This window comes from Pundamilia nyererei, unplaced genomic scaffold (genome assembly GCF_000239375.1).
Source record: "Pundamilia nyererei isolate P.nyererei 1_Seehausen unplaced genomic scaffold, PunNye1.0 scaffold00117, whole genome shotgun sequence".
NCBI lineage: Eukaryota > Metazoa > Chordata > Actinopteri > Cichliformes > Cichlidae > Pundamilia > Pundamilia nyererei.
The window spans coordinates 1,783,824-1,805,071 of NW_005187518.1; the positions used below are offsets into that span (position 1 = coordinate 1,783,824).

General features: G+C 38.2%; 2 protein-coding genes across 2 annotated transcripts in view; both read right to left on the minus strand.

Annotated features, from left to right (window-relative positions):
* dhx36 (DEAH (Asp-Glu-Ala-His) box polypeptide 36) overlaps positions 1-1,024 on the minus strand; it is a 28,061-nt gene extending 27,037 nt beyond the window's left edge. Inside the window, exon 1 of the mRNA XM_013913144.1 lies at positions 431-1,024. Within this exon, the coding sequence (XP_013768598.1) occupies positions 431-682 (252 nt within the window). The 5' untranslated portion in view covers positions 683-1,024. The remainder of the gene's footprint in view (positions 1-430) is intronic.
* Positions 1,025-4,782: 3,758 nt separating this feature from the next.
* Positions 4,783-16,392, minus strand: LOC102198819 (probable G-protein coupled receptor 149). Its single transcript, XM_005742184.2, has 5 exons — positions 15,111-16,392; positions 13,457-13,637; positions 12,796-13,298; positions 8,012-8,155; positions 4,783-7,220 (listed from the first exon to the last, which is right to left on the minus strand). Exons 1-5 carry the CDS (start codon positions 16,092-16,094, stop codon positions 6,708-6,710), a joined length of 2,325 nt encoding a protein of 774 aa, XP_005742241.1. The 5' UTR covers positions 16,095-16,392; the 3' UTR covers positions 4,783-6,707.
* Between the last annotated feature and the right edge of the window lie 4,856 nt (positions 16,393-21,248).

Below are 21,248 nucleotides of genomic sequence, written 5' to 3' on the forward strand. Positions count from 1 at the left end.
AAACTTAAGTTAGACTTGTGTTTGTAAATGAACCGCCCCATGTTGTGTAGCTTTCTGGATTTTATACTTATTGGGCTACATATTTATTTATTTATTATACAGGCTATACAGTACATACAATCAAAACTCACATGTTTTATGTAACTAAAGTGTTTAATTATGTGGACTACAGAGAATAATTAAGTTATAGAAAATATTTATATGAAAAATGTATATACTTACTGCATTTAAGTCATTTTAACCATATGTAACCACCTGCATGTGTTTTGGGGGGGGGGCTTTGATTTTGCCACCCCATTTGATTTCTTTGCCACCCTCATGCCACCCTAAGAAAATTTCTCTAGATCCGCCCCTGCTAACAGGGTGACTGCAGTTATACAGACAGACCTTCCATGTTTACAATGAGCATGACTTCAAGCACAGTCCATACCGATCTCCGGTCAGCTTGCTTCCTCCTAACGGCTCCATATCTTGCGTACCACAGTCCAATCTCACGGCCCTTCAGGTGTGGAGGAGGACGGTCTCTTTGCCCACCTCCTCCCCGATCCGGGTCAAATTCGGACATGTTTCCTCTCGAGCCTCCTCCACCTCCCCTTTCCCATCTTTCTCTGCTGTCATCTCTGTGCCCGCGACCTCCTCTTCTACCTCTTCTTCCTCCTCCACCGCCATATCCATAGCTCATGTTGCGGTTAGAGGCAGGCAACGGTAACGTCCGTTAACCTGCGTTCAATTAACGGCTTACAGCTACTTGCTAACCAGCAATATTCAGTGGATTTACGAACTAAATATTTCACTTCAAAAATATGCGGTGACACTCACGTAGCCACTGACAGTTGGGTTCTCGATAACTACACCCCAAACCTAAATTGCGCCCCTCTAACTCACTTATTAAACAACAACATCCCCTTGAAAAAGTGTCACATCCGAGATACTTGCTGTTTTCCATCTGGCATGTCGCATAATAATGCCGTCAACATTTTCAGCAACTAGATATTGACGTGGCGCTCTAGGATTGGTTGCTCTCCATATTACCGTTTTAAACGCTGCTTTCTAAATCTAGCTGACTTCTTCAAACGAAGTTATCATAGTAATTAGCATACAAATGTGTATTTCAGTTCAAATTTCCAGTTTATTTTTTATGCAATCTGTTTTGATTTACTGTGTAGATCAGGGCACTGACACTTTACCACTAACCTTTAAACATAACTATTTGCCTCTGAATTATTGTATTACTAAAGCATTCAGTCCTGTTACTTGTATAATTTCTAGCAGTGCTTAACAAGTTTATTAGACCATCACCGAATGTAAGAGTTATATCAGAGCTGCCCAAAATTAATAGTATTGGTAATTATACTTGTGCTTTTATAATAGTTAATCAAATTGTCACTCAAAATCTATATGTATTGCTAATATTATTTTTTGATTAAGATGCCAAGTTACAGCTATTTGCTTGCATTCCTGAAGAGGTGAAAAAAACAACCTTTTGTAGTTAAGTGTTATGCTTGATTAATTCCTGAAGCTCAAATTTGGGCATAAAAATATGAGTTCAGTTTGCTATGTACCTAATAAATAATAATATAATTTTTAGCTGTAAACATTTTTTTGACATTTTTTCTTGTTTTTACGATAGGTTATTGTGCCATTTTAATGCATTTATTAAACCCTATGCGTTTTTACATACAATACGTTGTTCTCATCCAACATCAGCGTCTGACCTCATAAATGCGCTTCTGAAAGAATAGTCAAAAACTCCCAAACACACTTTGTTGAAAGCCTTTTGAAAAGAGTTAAAGCTGTTATAGCTGCAAAGGGTGTGCTATTAAACCCCAGAGATTATGAACGGGATGTCACTCAGGGAATCCATAAAATATTTATGTTAATTATTCACTGAATAACATTTAAACAGCATAAAAGTATTTTATTCTTTTCCAGATTTTAAAATGACATAATACATTTTAAAAACACACTAAAAGTGTGTTTTCAGCATAACCTCTGGGGTCATGTGACAAATTAAAATACATTAAAAAAAAACTGCTTCTTTTTTTGAAGATGTACACTTGAAGATGTATTGGGCAAGTGCAGAATGCCAAGTTTTTTACTTCCAAAATTTCTCTGAAATGAAGTTAGACTGAATTCATCACTACTAATACAAGTTCACATATATTACTGTAGACTCTCAGATTCCCACCTCCATGATTTAGAATTCAGGAAGAGTTTCTAATAAATTTTTACTTTCACTTCTGTGGTATTTAATATCCATTATCTATAAAGAGAGTCTTTGCTTTTGGCTTCTCTGCACATGCTCTTATACAGAGGTAAATCTGAAGAATCCTTTATAATATATCCATCTGTATAAGATAGAAGATTGATCCCCCCGATGATCTGAGTGGCCTTTCTGGAAACAAATTATGCTTCCATAAGTTTTCATGAGTTTTCTTTACATGTCATCTTTCCATTTTGATGTTTATTTAATTAGTTCAAGTGCAAATAAATTTAATTCACTCAGTGCCCTGGCACATTAGCCTTCTCATTAACGATGAGCAAGTTGCAAAGTTCGATAGTCTGAACTTGTCCATGTACTTTTCTGTCATTTGACAGAGGATGCTCATGCCCTCTTACTTTTATCTATTATCCAAAGTAGAAAATATTTGTTTAGAGTCTTGCGAAATCTGTTTATGCATTAAACACCAGTTTAATAGGAGGGTTCCGGCCCTGAAATAACCTTTTGTTGACTATTTAGATTGCTAAATATCTTCTGGGGTCTCTGTGCACAGATAAAAACAGTCTGTCTTGTCAAAGTAATTGCTGTACCAGGTTCACACTGGTACACTGCAGTTTAAGGAACATTAGGGAATGACCTGCTATCTGGACCTTAAAGGTTGTCGCCAAATGAAAAAGATTCACCGTGACTGCTGACTGTCACCTTAAAGGGTCTCTCTGCTACACCTCAGCACTGTTTTTTAATATAATTTTTTGTCAGATTTAAAATGAAAACTAAAACAGTACACTACTACTACAGTTTAGTAGTAGTAGTGATACATTCTTATTAAGTAACCATTTCTCCTCAGTCACTGATTGCTTTGGCTTTATCTGACTTTTGTAGCGGTTACAAACACTGTTTTCACATTTCCATACGTCACCGTTCACTGATTCTGTTTCTGAATGCTCCAAATCTAATTGGATTATACTCTGCATTCTCTTATTTCAAATTAGCAGCAATGTCATATGGGGAAAATCTGTGCTTTTTCCTTATTGTTTACCTCTCTCTACTCTGTGTCTTTGCCCTGCAAATTAAAAGCAATAGACACCCTATCTGTGCCATGAAGCACATTTCACAGATGAGAGAGTAGAAAGAGTGGTGTGAAAGATTTGTGCAGGATGTTCATGGGAGGTGACAGGGTAGATCCCACCCTTAATCTTTCTGTTCCTGTCAGGAAATATCATGCTTTGCCACTTTTAAATTAAATTTTTCTTTTCACGCCCACTGTGATCATCAGAACCATCAAAGACACGATTTCCTTTTATAATCAGTGAAATGAATACTTACACAGTACTTCCACAATCAGCTATTTTGTTATTAAGGAGATGCATTTGAAAAAAGACAGTTTCCCAGATCAGAGAATAGTGATTTGTGACGATGAAACGATTTATTAGCAGTTTGGTGTGAAAGACTAATTTGTGTAAAATCTTATTTTCAGTTTGTATTTGAGAATCTCATTTTCATCAAGTACTAACTGGACCTGCTTGTACAAAGGCTCCCTGTTCAGCTTTGACAGAAATATATTCAGTTGTGTCTTTGGACATTAAAAAAGAAAACAATTCCACAGTGATCGGGTAAACTTTAAGTTGGGAGTGACTCATGTTTTTGCTTCAGCTGCCAATTCTTTTATCTTTGTCATTATTTTGAACTCTGTGAGTACTATCAGTATCTCAGCTGGGTACTCTAAAGAGAACAGATGGGGGATTCAAAATGAAAGGATGTCAGAGAGAAAATGATACAGGAAAAAATACTGCTAAACTTGGGGAAGGTATTAAAAAACATACTGGGAGTAAAGCCTTTTGAGTAGTAGAGGGATTGTGGAAAGCAAATGACATGAAAGAAGAAAGCACTGTTTCATATGCTCCAAGCCTCCATTCCCTGAACCTTTCAGCACTGTTGCAGGTGTACAGCTCATATATACACCATGTTTGTTACCCTAGGGGCTAGCTGTAATCCATACAAGCAATCCCTGACCAGAAGAATTTCAAAAACCTCCAATAAAAAGCCTCAGGTTTTAATATAGTGGTTTTTATCTCCTTCTGGATTTTTACATTTTCAGAAATCGTGCTGTGCTCTTTAAAGGTGCACATATTGTACTAGAGGTCTCACACAGTGCCACTGATGCTGCATTTTGATGCAGGCTTACCTGCACCTTATTGTTTCAGCATAAACAGTGAGGTTGTGAGTGGGAGGTGAAAGTCCTTGAATCAGAGAGAACTGATGAAAACATCAGGAATAGCTTCTGGTCAAGGTTTCTGATATTGCAGTTTTGTTTTGTTTTTTTACGTTATGCTTTTGCAGCCTCATGCAGCCTCTTTTAAAATTTCTCCTACTTTCTTGTCATTTGGTTTCAAAATAACTGTTAGCTGTACACGGATAATATATAATTAAGCAATTTCAGAATTTTCCCTATGAAATAGCTTATAAAAGAAATATGTTTTTGATGCTGTTTTTCTGCCATCTTGAACACTGAGCAGAATAAAGACATCATACAGCTGTTGTGGATTAGTCACATTCCAAACCCTAGGGCCACAGCAACCAATGATGTTACATATTATATAGGTCACTCTCCAAAGTAGCTAACTATTGCACTTTACTTGCCTTTTAATTTGTGGTAAATAATTCCATTTGAATCCAAACGGTGTGTTACCAAATAGCTCCAGATGGTTGACATGAATGAATAAACATGCAAATACTGGTGCAGCTGATGTGCAACTCAGAATTCTTAATAACAAGACAAATAACAATTACTTGCTGAATTTATGAAAATTCTGGACCAGAAGCTGAGCTGTAGTTTAACAATGAGAACAAGCACATAATGGAATCACATCCACGCTGTTAAGCTGGAAAGATGGCACACTGCTCAGCTAAAAACCTTTGGCACCATTAACAGTTGACATGGTTGATATTAAATACAGTGTTGCATTCATCACAATTCACATGCCTGCACAGTATTTACTCTCATTTTGCCTAGGAGCGCTTGAACTAGGAATGCATCGCAGTACTGTTGGAGGCAATTTTCTTGTATGAATCTTTAATGAAAACGGTCTTCAGGAGGATGGGAGACATTGAGGCTGATGACTGGGACTCCCTAAAGAACAATTCAAAAGCTTGCAAAAGAAGTCCTTGCTGTGCCAAGGCTGTGTTGAAGTTCAAAAAACCAAACAGTTAACATATAGAAGACATCACCATAAAACAAACATAAATACATATATACTTTAAAATTAGTCTTCAATACCAGTTTCACTGTTTTTTCTACACACAAGTACATGTATATGTGCATATAAATAATGATGTCATCTGAGAGAATGAAGATTTATATGATTCAGAAAGACATTCTTAATCCCTGTCAAACAATACTGATTTACACAGTCCCATCTATGAAAATTTTACTCCAGTCCTGAATATATGCATGTACAGTATTAGATAGAAAGTAAGAGGTCCCTGTGGCTCACCGATTGGATGGGAAGCAAACCGAGCGGTCAGACAGATGATCCCCCGAAGTGGTTTCGGAATGTACATTCATATGCTGCCTGCTGTGGTGAAATATGCACAGTCACTCATTTAAATTGCACTAAACATGTGCAAGGCAGAAAACTGTTCTGAAGAAGTAACAAAAAAAAAATGTTTGCTTCACTTCTTCTTGTTTTACATCCTAAACAGTGATGGTGGATCCACCCTACCCTCCCAGCCCCAAATTAGATAGCAGATAGACATTTTAGACATTGCAGCTGGGTGAAAATGAAACACAATTTGAAGAAATATATGCAGAATAAACACAATTTTTTTTTCACGGTAAGCATGTGAAGATTTTTGTTAACTGACATCACAGATCAATGCTCTCAAACATATACCCTCATCTCTATGGGCACAGATACTAAAATGCACAACACATGCTCAGATGAGTCAGACACATGGGTCAGGTGACCCCTCGCCTCACAGCTGAGTCACCAGTGACGTAGTCTACTGGAGCTGTTTCATGTCAGACACGTGATCACACCTTGGTCCTTTTTTCCTCCTTTACATCTGTGATTTTTTCTTCTACCTGCTTCTTCTGTGATAACAAACTGGCATATGGTGAAAGCAAGAATACAGATACACTACTAAAATACTGATTCTCTTCTACTGTCTATTTGACATAGGTCTGTATTCCACTCGATTTACAATATATATCATTTTACAGTGTAATATATCTCTGTGTACTCTACATATAGGCAGTAAATGTGCTCTCCTGATATTAGCTAAAGAGGAAGTACAAGAGTAGGCAAACAGACTATTACAGTCTTCAGCTAAGCCTCTATTTGGGTCACCTGTCAACTCTGTTAGAGCGGTGATCAGAAAGAAGTAAATGTGGAATGATTAGGAAATTTGTCTCACAGCCTTTACTGTCTGAGGTGCTTTTTCAACCTCCACCAGAGAGCCACCCTATTATTATTCTGTATGTATGTCACTCTTCCCTCTCCCCAGCTTGCTTTCTATAGGCCTCATTGAGCAGCTGTATCTCCTCATGATACCCCGAGCTCTCCTGTGTCTGGCGTCGGCTGTTCTGCCGATGAGCCTCCACAGTGTCAGGTATAGTGATATTTATGGTCTCTGCTTCTGTGGTGCCACTGCTGGGGATGAGCAGGGAGTAAGAAGCAGTCTCACCCAGGTCACAGGAGACAAAGCGGTTCTCCCTTCGGGAGTAACGAAGTGATGGCGAGCGGGCATGGGTGGAGGACTGACTGATGTTAGATATGATAGAGACGCTGTCCATTGCCTCTTCATTGTCACAAATTTCCAAAACTTCAAGATGGATCTTGACATTAGTGTCCCCAACCCCAGCTCCAATTCCCATCTCCATTCCAATCTCCATCCCCATTCCTACACAGCTGGCGTTCACATCTCCACCCTGGCCTCTGGATGCTGTTTCGTCTGCACTGGGCTCATGGCCAACTGACTTCGAACGATAAACTTCCACCTGAGGGGAAGAGAGATTTCATGTTTTGTTTTGGACCACAGTGTACTTGATGTCGTACAAAAATATCTCACAATGTTATAATTGATTTCTAAAACTCTATTCCATTAATCTTTTCCCAGTGGAACTCCCTGAAGAAATTTTAAATCTACTTTTTTAAGCTAGTCATTTTATGAAAATAAATGGTTTCTTTTTATTTGTTACATAGCGCATATGGACATATTTTATATTTATTGATAACTAGGAATTTCCTTTTCCACATTTCACTGATTCAAGGTCTTATAGGGCTAATTCTAGAAGTGAGTTGTGTTGCAATCAGGAGCACATGACAGGATAAATAATCTAGAATGTTTTTGATGGTGAGAGAAATGGCTAAAACTATGCCGCTCTTGATGGCTATATAAGAGAGTAAAATTGATCTCACAAACAATATTTACCTTGCATAAATCTTAAATATGATGCCAGAGCCAGGCAGCTCTTGGCTTAATTTCAGACTAGATTTACTTACAGACTGGAAAATGATTTCAAAGCTTAAAAATGTACCTAACAACATTTTTAAAGCGAACTAAATCATAATTTACCCCTTTCTTTTAATTTAAACACAAACAAACACATTTTAGTAAATTATAGTAATCGATGATCACAGCATAACAAAGGAGTAAGCAAGCGATTCATATTTGTATTTATTCTCAGTACGAATGCAAAGAGCATTTCCCACAATGCCATACTACGGAGGAAATAAATTCTGTCTTCCAACGTGAGTTTAAGCAAAGAGAGTGCTGAGATGACATTACCTTTTTGGCATTGTTCGGGGAGATCTTTCGACCATCACTGCTGACCTCGTAGGTGGAGAGAGACAGCGTCTTCCCTGTAGGTGCTTGTAAAGATACAGTTCCCTGAAAGGCACACAGGGGAATTGATAGACCACCTGATGATCGCTGCACAGGAAAAACACAGAAAAGAACAAAAATTCAGTCAGAATTTAGCACATCGTCTTTATTTGAAAAGCAAACTGCTATTAAATTCCGCCTTGGCCGCTCATTCTTGACAATAAATCCAAAGCAACTAATACTTCACTGTGACTACAACTCATTTTCCATCTCATTCCTGTTGTTTAAAGTAATTGAAGTTACATTATGTGCCTGATGTCAAGTGCAGTAAGATGAATGTGCTGACCAGTCATTTCTATCCAAGAATTAATGAGGCTTGCATGTAGAGCCCTAACAACAGCACTCGGCTGTTAAAATGAGATGTCAAGACTTCATGCATGTAGAGGCCAACAGACCTTTCAGTGAAAAAACACACAAACACAAATAATGACTGACATATTTTTTGGCCGTTATTAGATTCGAATAGCAAAGTTTCAGTGCACAGTATCAGGCAGATTTTCTCCAACGGCTTATCAGCTTGCTTTTAATTATGAGTCTACATTTTTAGTTTAATTTTCATATTTTCAATCATATTTCATGTTTTTCAGTCACACATTTACACTGCTTTTGTAGAGATTATGATGCCAGAGAGTAGATCAAAGTGAGCCTCTGTGAAAACATGTTTGAGACTGTGCATACTAATGGCAGAGGGAAATAGAAGCATCATGTGGCACAGAAGTAGAGAGACCTGTGGCAGGTCTAATTAAGCTTCTAAATTATTTAGTTAAATATAATAATCTTATTGTGACTATGATGCACAACAGAAACAAAGCAGATGCCAGTCTCTTGGCAATCTCCCCCAAATCTGCCTGGTTCCCTGTCATTATGTTTGCCTCATTGTGAATGGAGAGAGACATAGAGGGAGAGACAAAGACTGCAAAGCTGAGCTGAAAACACATTGTCACGTAGATCAAATAATGTTCAGAACACATCATGTGGGAAGCACACGGATGGATTTCTTTCTGGATATTTTCACATGCCTTTCTTCATCTTACATATAAAATACTATTTTAACAACAACCCAAAGGATCACCTGGCTTTTCCTTTTCCAAGTTAATTTTTTCTTTTATTTTTAAAATGCCTTTAAAAAAAACCCCCACAATAACCATTTTGCACCTCTTTTGGTCTGTCCAACGAAAATCTAACTTGTGCTAGAGGACTTTGTTCAGCTGAAGCTATTTGCAGATCGAATGAGTTATATAAGGTTAAAAAAAAGTCTGCATAAAAAATAAGAAGTGGTGGGACTACATTCACATGCAGGCTTACACCTGCGTGTGAATGTTGTCAGATATTTCCGTGCATATTACCATGCTTTTCTAGTGGGTGTAGGGTGCAATGGAAAGGGGGGCTAAGGGACTAAGGGAGTTAATTTCAAATTCTGCCAATGCAGATGTGATGATATTTTAAAATGAATACTAATAAGGCCTGTACTTGTATAGCGCCCAGTCAGTGTATTCTAACATCCTTTGAACTGTTTCCTTATTTGCTGACAGTAAGTCTGTTCTGATTTTTTATGCCAAATTGATGTTGACCCCAGTGATTAAGGAAATGGCAACAAAACTACTGGATCACCATTAAATGTGGTGCTGACCTTTGCAGTGATGATAACTTTTTTTAAAATTTGCTAGCAGAGTTATGGTGCAATCACTTGCGTAGTGAGTGCGCATAAAACTGAATCAAAATATAGATATTATTTAAATGCACCAAGGGAGAAAATTATAGTAAAACACATTAATATTACTTTATTTAGTATGAAAAACTAAAGTTACTTACTTGCACTCCTAAACAGAAAAAAATATTAGGGGTGGAATGTTGTACTTGCTTAATTCCTAACTTTCTTAAAAATGAATTGAATGAACATGAATTACGTCCAATGAAGTCAGTTATTGTTTTGTATAAAAACAAGCTTCTGAAAGATGCTTCTGTTTTCTTGTTTTTTAGGCTAATAAAGCTAATAAATTTGTTAAGCACTGCACATGGATGCTAACATGTCCAGGCACATGTTGTGATCCAAAAATTGGCATAAAGCTAATATTTGTTTCTAAGGAACAGTAAATAACTTTTACTGTAACAAGTTAGATCCAGTTTGTTTTTTTCCCTTTTTAATTTACAGCAGGTGACAACTGAAGAGCACAAATACTGTACTGAAGTTAACTAATACTGAGATATTTTTTGATGTGTCACTATATTTCATTCCCTTTTTAGATGAATACCAAGGCTTGCTGTTAATAGGTTATATATTGTTTAAATAAGATATTTTGTGTGATGTAATGAACTGAACAGTTAAATAACAAGTAAGTAAACAGTAATTAAGTTATTCTCAATTACTAATTAATAGTAATTAATACGCTTGTGTAGTTCTTTGTGTTTAAGGTTAGTTGGTATTAAAATCTTGGTATTCAAATACACTAAATAAGGATAAACACATTAGGACAGCAAAGCATCAGGTTGTCAGCATGACTCATTTGCTTATTTCACACCTTTAATTAATTGAAGTGTCATTAATTGAAGTGTCAGCATACACACGTACAGTAATCTATTATTTAAAATGTATCAACTTCATACTTATTCAAAGTCAGTATTTTTTTAAGTCTCTATATTTCATTGCATTGGACAATCTTTTTCTTTAGAGTAAATTGGTTTCAGTCCTCCATACCTTAATGCACATTAGTTCTCCATTTCCTCTAGGGGAAAAGGGCTTGTAAGTGGACCCTGACTCTGTGCTTGCTAACAGATATGTCACAGAGAGGGTAAAGATGTGTTTAAGCTCTAATTCCACCTCTTTCCCTGGCTCCCGAAGGCCAGATGGGCTGACAGTAAGGAGAAAAGACGATGGGTAATGACATCTAGTCTGCTAACACGGAACAAAACACAGCTTGGAAGAACTATAAATCACAAAGTATTTTGGCTTGTCTTTCATCTGTTGTTTGGCTTTCTGTATTTATACAGTAATAACACGTTGTGTGTGTGTTTCTTTATATCTTTTGTAAATGTGTTTGAGGAACATAATGGTTGGTGGATACAGAAAAAAAGGCTTCATTTTTCTTTGTTGTTTGGCAGTGTTTTTATGTTTGTTTGTAAACTGCACTGTAATCGTGATTCCACATTTAAAGACCCCAATCAATGATTAAGGCCTAGAGAGACATATATATAGACTAGTATACTGAGAAGTAGGGCAGGGAAACGCACACACACATACACACACAAACACACACGCCAGCAGTGAGCATCTTAGACTTATACATGATGCAAAGTGAGTGCCAAAACCAAGCTGTAGATGCATGCTCCATGGATTTTCCACCCTCTGGTGATTTTCAGAGTGAAACATTTCAAACTTATAAGTAGAGCAGAGAAAGAAAAAGAAGGAGAGACAGCTACAGCGTGCGTTCATGTGTGTACATGCCTGTATGTTTCCATGTCTGTTTACATCCACAGTCTACTGAATGAGCCTATATCAAATCTAATAGTGTTATTGTTCTAATAGTCACAGTTTGGTTTCAACGTTAATGCCTGTGGCTGCTCTGTTTCACAAGAGAGGCTGCTCTCTCATCTGTGTCGTTTATCTCCAATGCCAGGATACATTAATCATTAGGCCTTTACTGCTTTGTCCTTGTTTAACAATTCAGTTGGCTCTAGCGAAACACAAAGAGAATTAAGCTTCTGGTATTATAAGAACACAGGATGTCAACAACAAAGAAAGAAATGGATTAAAATGGATTAGTGGATAGTGGTCTCTAGCAAACTGTCTCAAGCTTTAGTGGTCTTTGACTTTGCTAGTGGATAGAGTAAAATATTGAGTACCTGAATAAATGATAACTTTGAGTCCCGGTATAGAAACACCACTGTACAGTATATACTGAATCAATGTGTGTGTTTGATTAAACTTGAACTACAGAATGAATTGGAAATAAGTTTGTTTTTTTGTTTGTTTGTTTTTTAAATTCAACTTTCACTCAAATATTTAACCTGCACAACTTATTCATAAACACATATGAAGGAGCTATGTATATTTGGTTTTGAAAGACAGGCTGGCATTGGCTACTAAAATGGTGTGCGGTAACTTGATCAATTGCTCTATAAGTGATAAAAGCTCAGAACAGATAAGAATATGTGAGGAGAGGAGAGGAGAGAAGAGAAGAGAGGATTTTAAGCATTTTATCTAAATCTCACGCACAGTTCCAAGGCTGTCAGCCTGATTATAAAGAGGCATATTTTTAGATGTGGAAAAAAAAATCCAAACCAACAGTATGTAAGCCTTTCTCATCAAACACTTCCTTAAAAACTGTCTGTGTAAATATTGCACCCTATTCCATCGTCTATCATCCTGTGTCTCTATACAAGTGGACCACAATAAAAAATTTTAATTTCCTTTCAAACAAAATGTAAATGCACAAAGGGAGATTATAAAACGTGTCTGTTTTACGGTCGCGAAACACTAATTACTCTTAAATGATCACCACTACACTATGTTACTGCACGTTGCATGGTAAAGCCTAGGTTTCTTTGATTAATTTATGAAAGCAATAGAGTTGCAGTGTGTGGAAAAACTGCCTAATGCCAGCCATAAACCACAAAGTGACAGACACAAATGATTCATTTAATGGTTCAAGAGCCAACAAATAAACTGGTTACACTGAATGCTGGTGTACCTGTCTGGGCGTTCTCTCGGATTTACTCCTGCACCACTCCCAGTCTGTCAGCTCGATTTTCCGACACTCCTCATGTGAAAGCCTCCTCTCAGGCCCCTCAAACACTGATGACGTGTCAGTGAGACTATGATCCTGTTCCCGGTGATGAGAAGCCAATGAAGGGACACAGCAGAATTTCTCATCATTCCCATGGTTCTCATGGGGAAGTGGAGCACAATCAGCCAGTGCCTCCCCGCCACCAGCCACTGCTTCCAATAGAAGATCTGCATGAGAGGAGCTGTCCACTGGGCACGTGGTGCTGAAATCAAAATTGGGCCCCAGCCTAGAGAGCGCACCACTTTGAAGCGCATCATGACGGGCATTAGGGAAGTCACAGTTAAAAAGGCTGTGATAAGCAGGCTTCTCAATGGGAGGACTGTTATGTGACATGGTGGCATGTGACAACTTATACACTCCGTAGCCTTGTTGGAAGGAAAGGTTGAACTTAAATCTTCTTTTCATCACTGTGAGAAAGAAAAGTGAGAAAATTTTATTTTCTTCACCCTGCAAAATCATCACTGTTTCCCCCTGTACCACACGGGAACAGTTGTTTTGGCTTTTACTGTGCAAAAAGACATTTGGTTGTGCACAGTTAATTAATTTGTGCTGTGCCATCATCTACCTGAGGGTTCTGGTGTTGGTTCCCGTTTGCAGTTAATGAAGCAGCCACATGGCATGTGGATCCAGCGCTCAGAAAGCATGAATAACGGAGTGACCGCAGGCGCCAGCAGAGTGAGAAAGAAGCTCAAAGTCTCCAGGGAGGAGCTGCGTGCACTGATTGCGTGGCGCACTAGTACCAAAGTCTGTGAGGGGGGAAAAAAGGAGAGAAATTAAGTCATTGAGGAGTCTCTGACTTAATATGCATGAGGAAGTTGTGGGAGGGAGACACATGAATGAAAATAAATTGCATAGACCTTTCACACATACTGGGCTTTCTTGATTTTAATTTTCCTATGTTCCGTATTCCAGTGGGCCAGCGGCACTTTAGCATTGCACCTGAGTATTCTCAATTTTAAAGATGGCTACAAATAATACAGCTACAATAAAACAAAACCAACACCAATGAAAATATTCTAATCCACAGAAACAAAACAGAAATTACTGTATTTCTGACCGGTGATATCTTGACATTTTCGTATTAATCATCATTTGTTTTTATTCATTTAAGAGGGTTGCAAGTTTGGAATGCCAATTCTCTTTGTCCATCACTGCTGCACAGCATTTATCACCTACACTTTATTCTTTTGCTTTCTTTTTTCTTTTTTTTTTGAACAAGAACAACTCTTGTAACAGAGGAACTTGGTGTTGCAAAGCATGGATGTATTTCACAAAGCAAACCCAGTGAATAGTGCCCTAAAGGCTTTACATAAAACTTGCAAACAATTGTTCTCAAAGCCTTTTAGGGAGATTATTTTGTGAAATACAAAAAATGCATTAAAAAAAACTTATTTTAAAAAATATCAAGGTTTTACAAGACAGGCAGCAAACCATGCAGTTAAATTGAAATAATTTATTAATATTATTAAATTCCACAATCTCTGACATCATTCACAATGTGTCCTCCTCACTGTGAAGGATTTCTGATGGAGTCTTTAACAAGATAAGGAATTTCATTCATTTTTAGTGACAGAGAAAGTAAAAAGAGAAGAAAACACTTCTATTAAACGACTCCACTTTATTTCCCCTCCACATTATTAACCCTTACAGCTTACAGCATATGCGCCACCAAGAACAGTGATCTGATTAGGGGATACAGTTCAGCCGCGTGCCACACAGAGACCCTGGTAGTCTCTAATTGGCTGTTAAGCACTTTCGTGGATTTGCTCGGATGGTGGCTGCTGACGTCACCCTTGGCCAGAAACATACAATATAACTCTTTACGATAATTTCCAGTGGTCTGCTCACCTCACCGATTACGGCAATAAATCACCAAAACAATCTGTGTAGCTATATAAAGCCAAACAGAGACCTTGGGTTAAAGTGATTTTACTTTAAAGTAAGATATTGAGGTTTTATTTTGTTGTCCAGAGGTTGTTCTATAATTATGAGGCGGTTTCGTGTTAGATTTCGGTTGGAGTTTCATAGATTTTCTACAGATAGAGCGCTGAATAGCATTCCAACTAAATCAATAATAAATGATTTCATTTCAAGGTAATACAACTAAAAGGCTCCAAGCCAAGTAGAGCAATGGGTTGGCAGGCCATTTGCTAAAAAGTTATTATGGTGTTGTTTTTGGCACCATTTACTGGGACATTTGCTTTTATGAGGCTTCTTACCATCATTGGCATCCATAAAACAACTCTGACAACCGCCAGGATCATGGAGAAGCGCTTTTGTGCAAACACCACAGGCGAATCCCCGACAGTAGCTGTCCTTTGATCACTGGCAGACACTGGGGACAAACTGCTGTCCTCTTTCTCCCTGATCTCTGTCCCGCACGGACTTGGACTCAGTTCGTTGTACGCCCCGAAACTTTTATCCAGGCTGTCCCGGGAAAAGGACTGCAGATCACAGAGAGGAGTGGTCCCGCTCAGTCCTCTTGCCATTTCTAGATAGCTGGGGTACAATAAAGTCCTTTGGGGCTCCCTGGAGCACAGCAGCTGGTAAGTGAGGGGGATAAAGAAAAATAACAAGCCGCAAAAACACAGAAAATATAAAGAGAAGAGCAGCAAAATGTAAAAACTGTCACTCTCTGGGAAACACCCGAGAGAGGCCGGCGTAAAGCTTCCCCATCCGCATAAAGGTAGGACACTGACGGCCAGGCTGACCGCCCACACACCGGCAATAGCCCACATTACTCTCAGTGGCCGGCGCACAGACTGAAGCACTCCGAATCTCTTGGTGACATAAAAAGTGTAGGCTGCTATAAGGCAAGCCTTCATATTGCTCGAAACACCTTGGAACACGTACAGAAGTCCAGATAAAGTGCACAGGCTGCCCGACCCTTCACCTCCATTTGCTTCCCACTGAAGGAGCATGAATAAAGCGAGTGGGACCAAACTGAGCAGGTCGTCCACCGACATGGAAGCCACAATGACACACAGGGAGGTTTTTTTCCTCATCCGGAGGACAGACAGCAGCGAATACACACCTCCAACTAACGTTACAGCGGCGATGGTTACGCACAAACCGAAAAGCAGCAGGCGGATTTGCCTCTCCATCCCGGAGGGGTCTGGCGTGTCGTAGGTGGCAGTTGGAAGGTAGCTTTGGTTAGGCGCTGGGGAGCTCTGATACGTCGTAGACATCTCCAGTGAATTCATTGTTCTGCCTCTTTTGGCACTTTTAAGTGTTCAAATTTGACTCATTAGCTTGTAAAGTTCACCAGGCTGGAACGACGCGAGAACAGTACAGCATTCGGCTCATGCTTTTTTTCTTTTTTCTTTAAAAAAAAAAAACCACCATCCAACTGAGAACGTGTGCAGACGCTTTCCAGTCTCTTGGATGTGGAGCTGGTGAGGTTGTGTCGGGAGGCACCTGTGTCCACCGTTCAAACGGCGCAGCCAGAGTGCCTCTCGTTTCCAGCTGCTGATTTACGCGCTGTCGTCATCAGTGGTTACTTTCACGGCAGTCACTGGAGGGTTGAGCCAAACGCAGCATACTACTACAACCGGTTCTATATCCGTGTAGGACCGGTTCGATTCATCAGGGTGTATTTTTATTTGTGTCATGGCTCGACTCATTTGACGAGTCATTCCAATAATCACCCCTGTCTGAACAAGCCCTTTGACAGAATTTAATGCAAATGATAAAAATTAGAGGGTCTTGTATTTATTTTTTTTATTTTTGGACAATTCAGATTTTTGTTTATGTGTAATGGTGGAGCCATCACTTACTGAATAATTCCATTTGAAATCCATCTACACAGGCTGTGCGAGCCATTTTCAGCAGATTGGTTTTCATTGCTTTGTTTTCAAATCCCCCACCCGTGCCTTTTTTTTTTTTTTTTTTTTTGCTTAATGGAGTCAGGAAACTAAATGCCAGGGCTAAAATAATAAGGGAATCATGTGGGGTGGATGCTCTCTCGAAACAGAGTAAGGCCAGTTTACTGTAAGTGCTTACATGGCTGTTTGTATATGATCCCATGTCCTTAGATTTGAAAAGTACTCGTAAAGTAAGATGAAAAAAAAGTGTGGCAAAGGTTCTGAAGGTTATAGAAATAAATTACCCTTATCTGTAAAAGGAAGCTGTGTTACAGAGAGCTACTACATGATGTATTTTCTTTCAGAGAATATTGTGATAAAGAATATTATGAATGTTCATTTACTTTTGTTTTTTCAAGAAAAAGAGATCACACCTCCTGTGTTGTGCTTTGTTATCATTGTTGATAGCTTTTTGGTCTTATGCCCTTTGTGCAAATATGCACAGAGATGCATGATGTCAGCTCAGGCTCATTTATTTACACTCCTCATGTTCTTACTCACTGTATGATATCATTATCTGTGGATGCTCCTGAGTGTAAGTGCATCTGACTTCAGGTCCTGTAATTAAATTATAGTCTGGGCTAAGTGACTTCCAGCTATTCTAATGACTCAACTCTCTCGGGGGGCAGGAGGACACAGAGGGGAATGTAAAAGGACAAAAACACAATCCACAAGGGTACATAAACACTAAAACACAAATACACACAAACCCACACAAATATACCAGCTGAGCACAGCCTCACACATCAAGGTGACCTACTTTATGTGTATCTATCTCTGTGTGTGTACTGCATGCAGTGGTTTGTTCATGTGAGCGCAAGGTAAGTGTGCAGCTCTGTAAAATAAATTCAGAAACACTGTGCAAAAGTGCATCGATGAGGAACAGAGTAAATGCAGCGTCACATGATCTGTCAGAAAAACGAACACACTTTCATTATCTGTTGATGGAACAAAGACCTAAAGTACATTTTAATTCAAGTCAGTTCGATGCGGAGGTTGAACAGAAGAAATACACGGCTGAAAATTATTTACCACAACAGAATATTTAACAGTAGGTGTATACAGTTTTGAGTAAGTTATTAAAATCCTCATGTTAGTGTCGATTACAGGGCAGAACAACACAGTACGTCCTATTAAAAGTTATAAAATAAATGTTAATCAGAGCAAACACAGTGAGTGTGTTTGAACTACAAGTTTTGATGTAGCTCAGTTTTGAATAAATAAATGAATAAATGGCTATCATAGACTCCACATTTTAAGTCTTAAGAAAGAAGTTTAAAAAAAAGTCATTTATACAATCACAGTTAAATTCAAGGTCATTGTAATACATATATACAAATTCATGCTTGGGTGATGAAACATTTATTGCAAATTCCCAGCACAACCACAACTAGCTTATCATTGTTTTCTAGCTACATGATAAAAGAACTTCCTCCATCTGCAGACTGACACACATGCATGCTGCACTATGAGGGTAATAAGAGTTTACACTGAGCAAATCTGCATAGATTCTAACATGAATTTTATTCTTATTGGATTGTGTGTTGTTGCACCTCATTTAAATCTTTCAAATGAGGCTTGCTATGGCTAGCATTCTCCTTGTGTTAACATGGAACGTGTGCTTTGTAACATCTGACATTTTTATTGGTGTGTCCACCAATTAATGACGTCCCATGAAGGAAAATAAAATTAGATTCAAACTAATAAAGAGCTTCATTTGAGAATTACAGCCATATTACCACATCTAATAAATTCATTTACTGTAATATTGGCTTTGATATGATACCAAAACCATGGGAATACTTTGAAGTAAAACCTTGGTGTAGTTCATGGGGACCATGAAAAGGAAACAGCTAATCGATGATTGATGATTGTAATATACTGTTCAAATGCCCTTCAAATTCATAAATGATGTACTGCATTGCATCATATACATGAATACGTGTACAAATATAAAACTAACAATCCTCTGTTGCTTACTGGCCTCTGGTGGTACATCACAGCTTGTAACTTTAAACTGTAGAGCTGCTGGAGTGCAGCTCTTGTCCTCTCTCTAAACACAAATGTACCCACATCTACATGCACATACACACATATAAACACAGAGTGTCTAAGTGCATCATTATCCTAAGTCACATCAAATATTAATGAAGCAGCACTTGACACAGAGATATAGAGACAGAAACAGGATGGAAGATTATATTTGCATAAAAGAGAGAGCTTTAAATTTAATGAGCAGAGGAGGATGAATAGTTAGTGCCATGAATTTATAATTGCTCAACACTCAATTCTCTGCTGAGTGTACCATGTAAAATACAACTGGTGCATGTTGGCATTGTTCAAATGCTGTTTTTAGAATTAAAGTGACTTTGAGATCCAAATTATATCCAATGTAATCATTAAAACTTGTATGGTACAAACAAGTTAGTCCAGCATTAGTGAGTAGAAATGTCTAAAAGACACATTAAACCTGTGTTAAAGATGTTTTCATAGAAGTGCAACAGAGAATCAAATGGTTTTGTGCAATTAGGTTTTTAGTGGTAAACTCTGAACTAAAAGGAGAACAAATATCTTAATGTCAGTAAGTGAGCAGAAACCATTCTCATAGTTGTTGGAGTAAGCAGTTGCTTCCATACATTCACAACATTGCCTCAGTTCATTGTGGTTTGTGGGCTTTTGTTTATGCACAGCTCTGACACTACTCTGACAGCATTCAGTTAGCTTGAGGTCTAAACTAAAGTCATTGTCCTGTTGCATGAGCCAATTTGATCTAAGCTTTACCTGTCAGACAGAGGGCTTCACATCTGACTGTAGGATGCCATGAGTTCATGGTTAAATCAATGACTAGAAAACGTCTGGGTTCTGTGACTGCAAAATAAGCCCAAGTCATCCCCCCTCCTCAGCTGTGCTGACAGTTGATATGAGGTGTTTATACCGGTGAGCTGTGTTTGGTTTTTGCACGTGCATTGCCACTTTCTCTAACTCTCATCTGATATTGTTCCAGAAGTCTACTGTGTACTGTTATAATCTTTAACGTTTAACATACTATCTTAGGCCTGTGGAGTCTAAGATGTAGCTCCTGGTTTTTTTTTGCAGTTTCTCTGAGCATTGGACGATCTGGCCTTGGGGAGATTGCTTGGTCGACTCTGGTGTTTTCTGCTAAATGAAAACATTGATTAAGGTTGGTTGAGGAATACAACATCTTTTGTATATGCATATACTATTAACTGTAAGGTGTGTGTGTGTGTGTGTGTGTGTATATATATATATATATACACACACACACACACAATAGGGTGTGTGATCAAATATCCTGTGAACAGATCCACAAATCCAAACTAATTTCACCAATTGTAAAATTGACTGAATTTTCATTCAGGTATGTAAGATAGTTTCCAGGATCACTGCATTTTTTCGACCACTCCCTGTTTGTCCAATTTAGATGGCTTAACAATTTTCAGGCTATGATGCCTCAAACTTGTGCAGAGAAACTCAACTCAACAAAATGTGATGAGACCAGGATCTCCAGCTACGGCCAAGACATTTCCAATGTTTCCCAGCTGAAGAATATTCAAAGCCAGTCAAATAAAGAGCGAGATAGGGAGCATGATTTGCTCTTTTTTTTTTCTTTTCGAACAGAACTGCTCTTTCCTGCTAGCTCAGAGTGCACTGAAAACACAGGTTTTGCCACAGAAACAAAGTCTGGATCCTTTCCCAGATTTGCCTTGTGCAACTTAGTCCACATCTCAAAAATTTAAATCAAGTTGAAAAGTCATGTTTTGACATGCTGGAAGTGATTTAGTGTCCATTGCAGAGGCTCAACTGCTGCAGAAAATAATGGGACTTACAGCCATGCTGAAAATGGTGCAGACGCGCACCAGAAATATATTCCCAAATCTGTGATTTACCAAATTAAAATAAGATAAGGCTTTTCTTTTTCTTTTTTTTTTTTGTAGTAAATATACTTAGGTGCATAAAATTTTGATAATAGATTAAACTTCAAGTAAATAATGTCAACCCTATGTTTTAAAATGTTATCACTGAAAATGGGAAATACTTAAAAATGTGCCCAGTTAAATTAACTTTGTATTTTGAATTTCACCTTGATTTTGCAGTAACTTTTTTTTTCTATTTTTACTGGAATCTATACTTAATAAAGGCAGTGTTGAAAAACAGAAAAGGCGCATGGTGAGCAGGCTGAAGGACAAGGACCCTCTCTTCTATTAAAGTGGGCTTTTGCAGTTATTATAATAAGCAAGCAGGCTGAAAAAAATGCCTAAAATCAATACATAAATCAGCACATTCACTGCTTGTCAGTTTGTCAGTATCTTTTCAGAATGCTTTTCAAATTGTGCAGACAAAATTCAAATGAAACTGGAAGTGCATTTATTGTCCATTTGGTTCTCTGCTGTATGCACCTGTAAATGACTGAGATCTGAAATAATGTATGCAGATGTGTTAGGAATCTATATCTGCACGCAGTTTAAGTGTTGT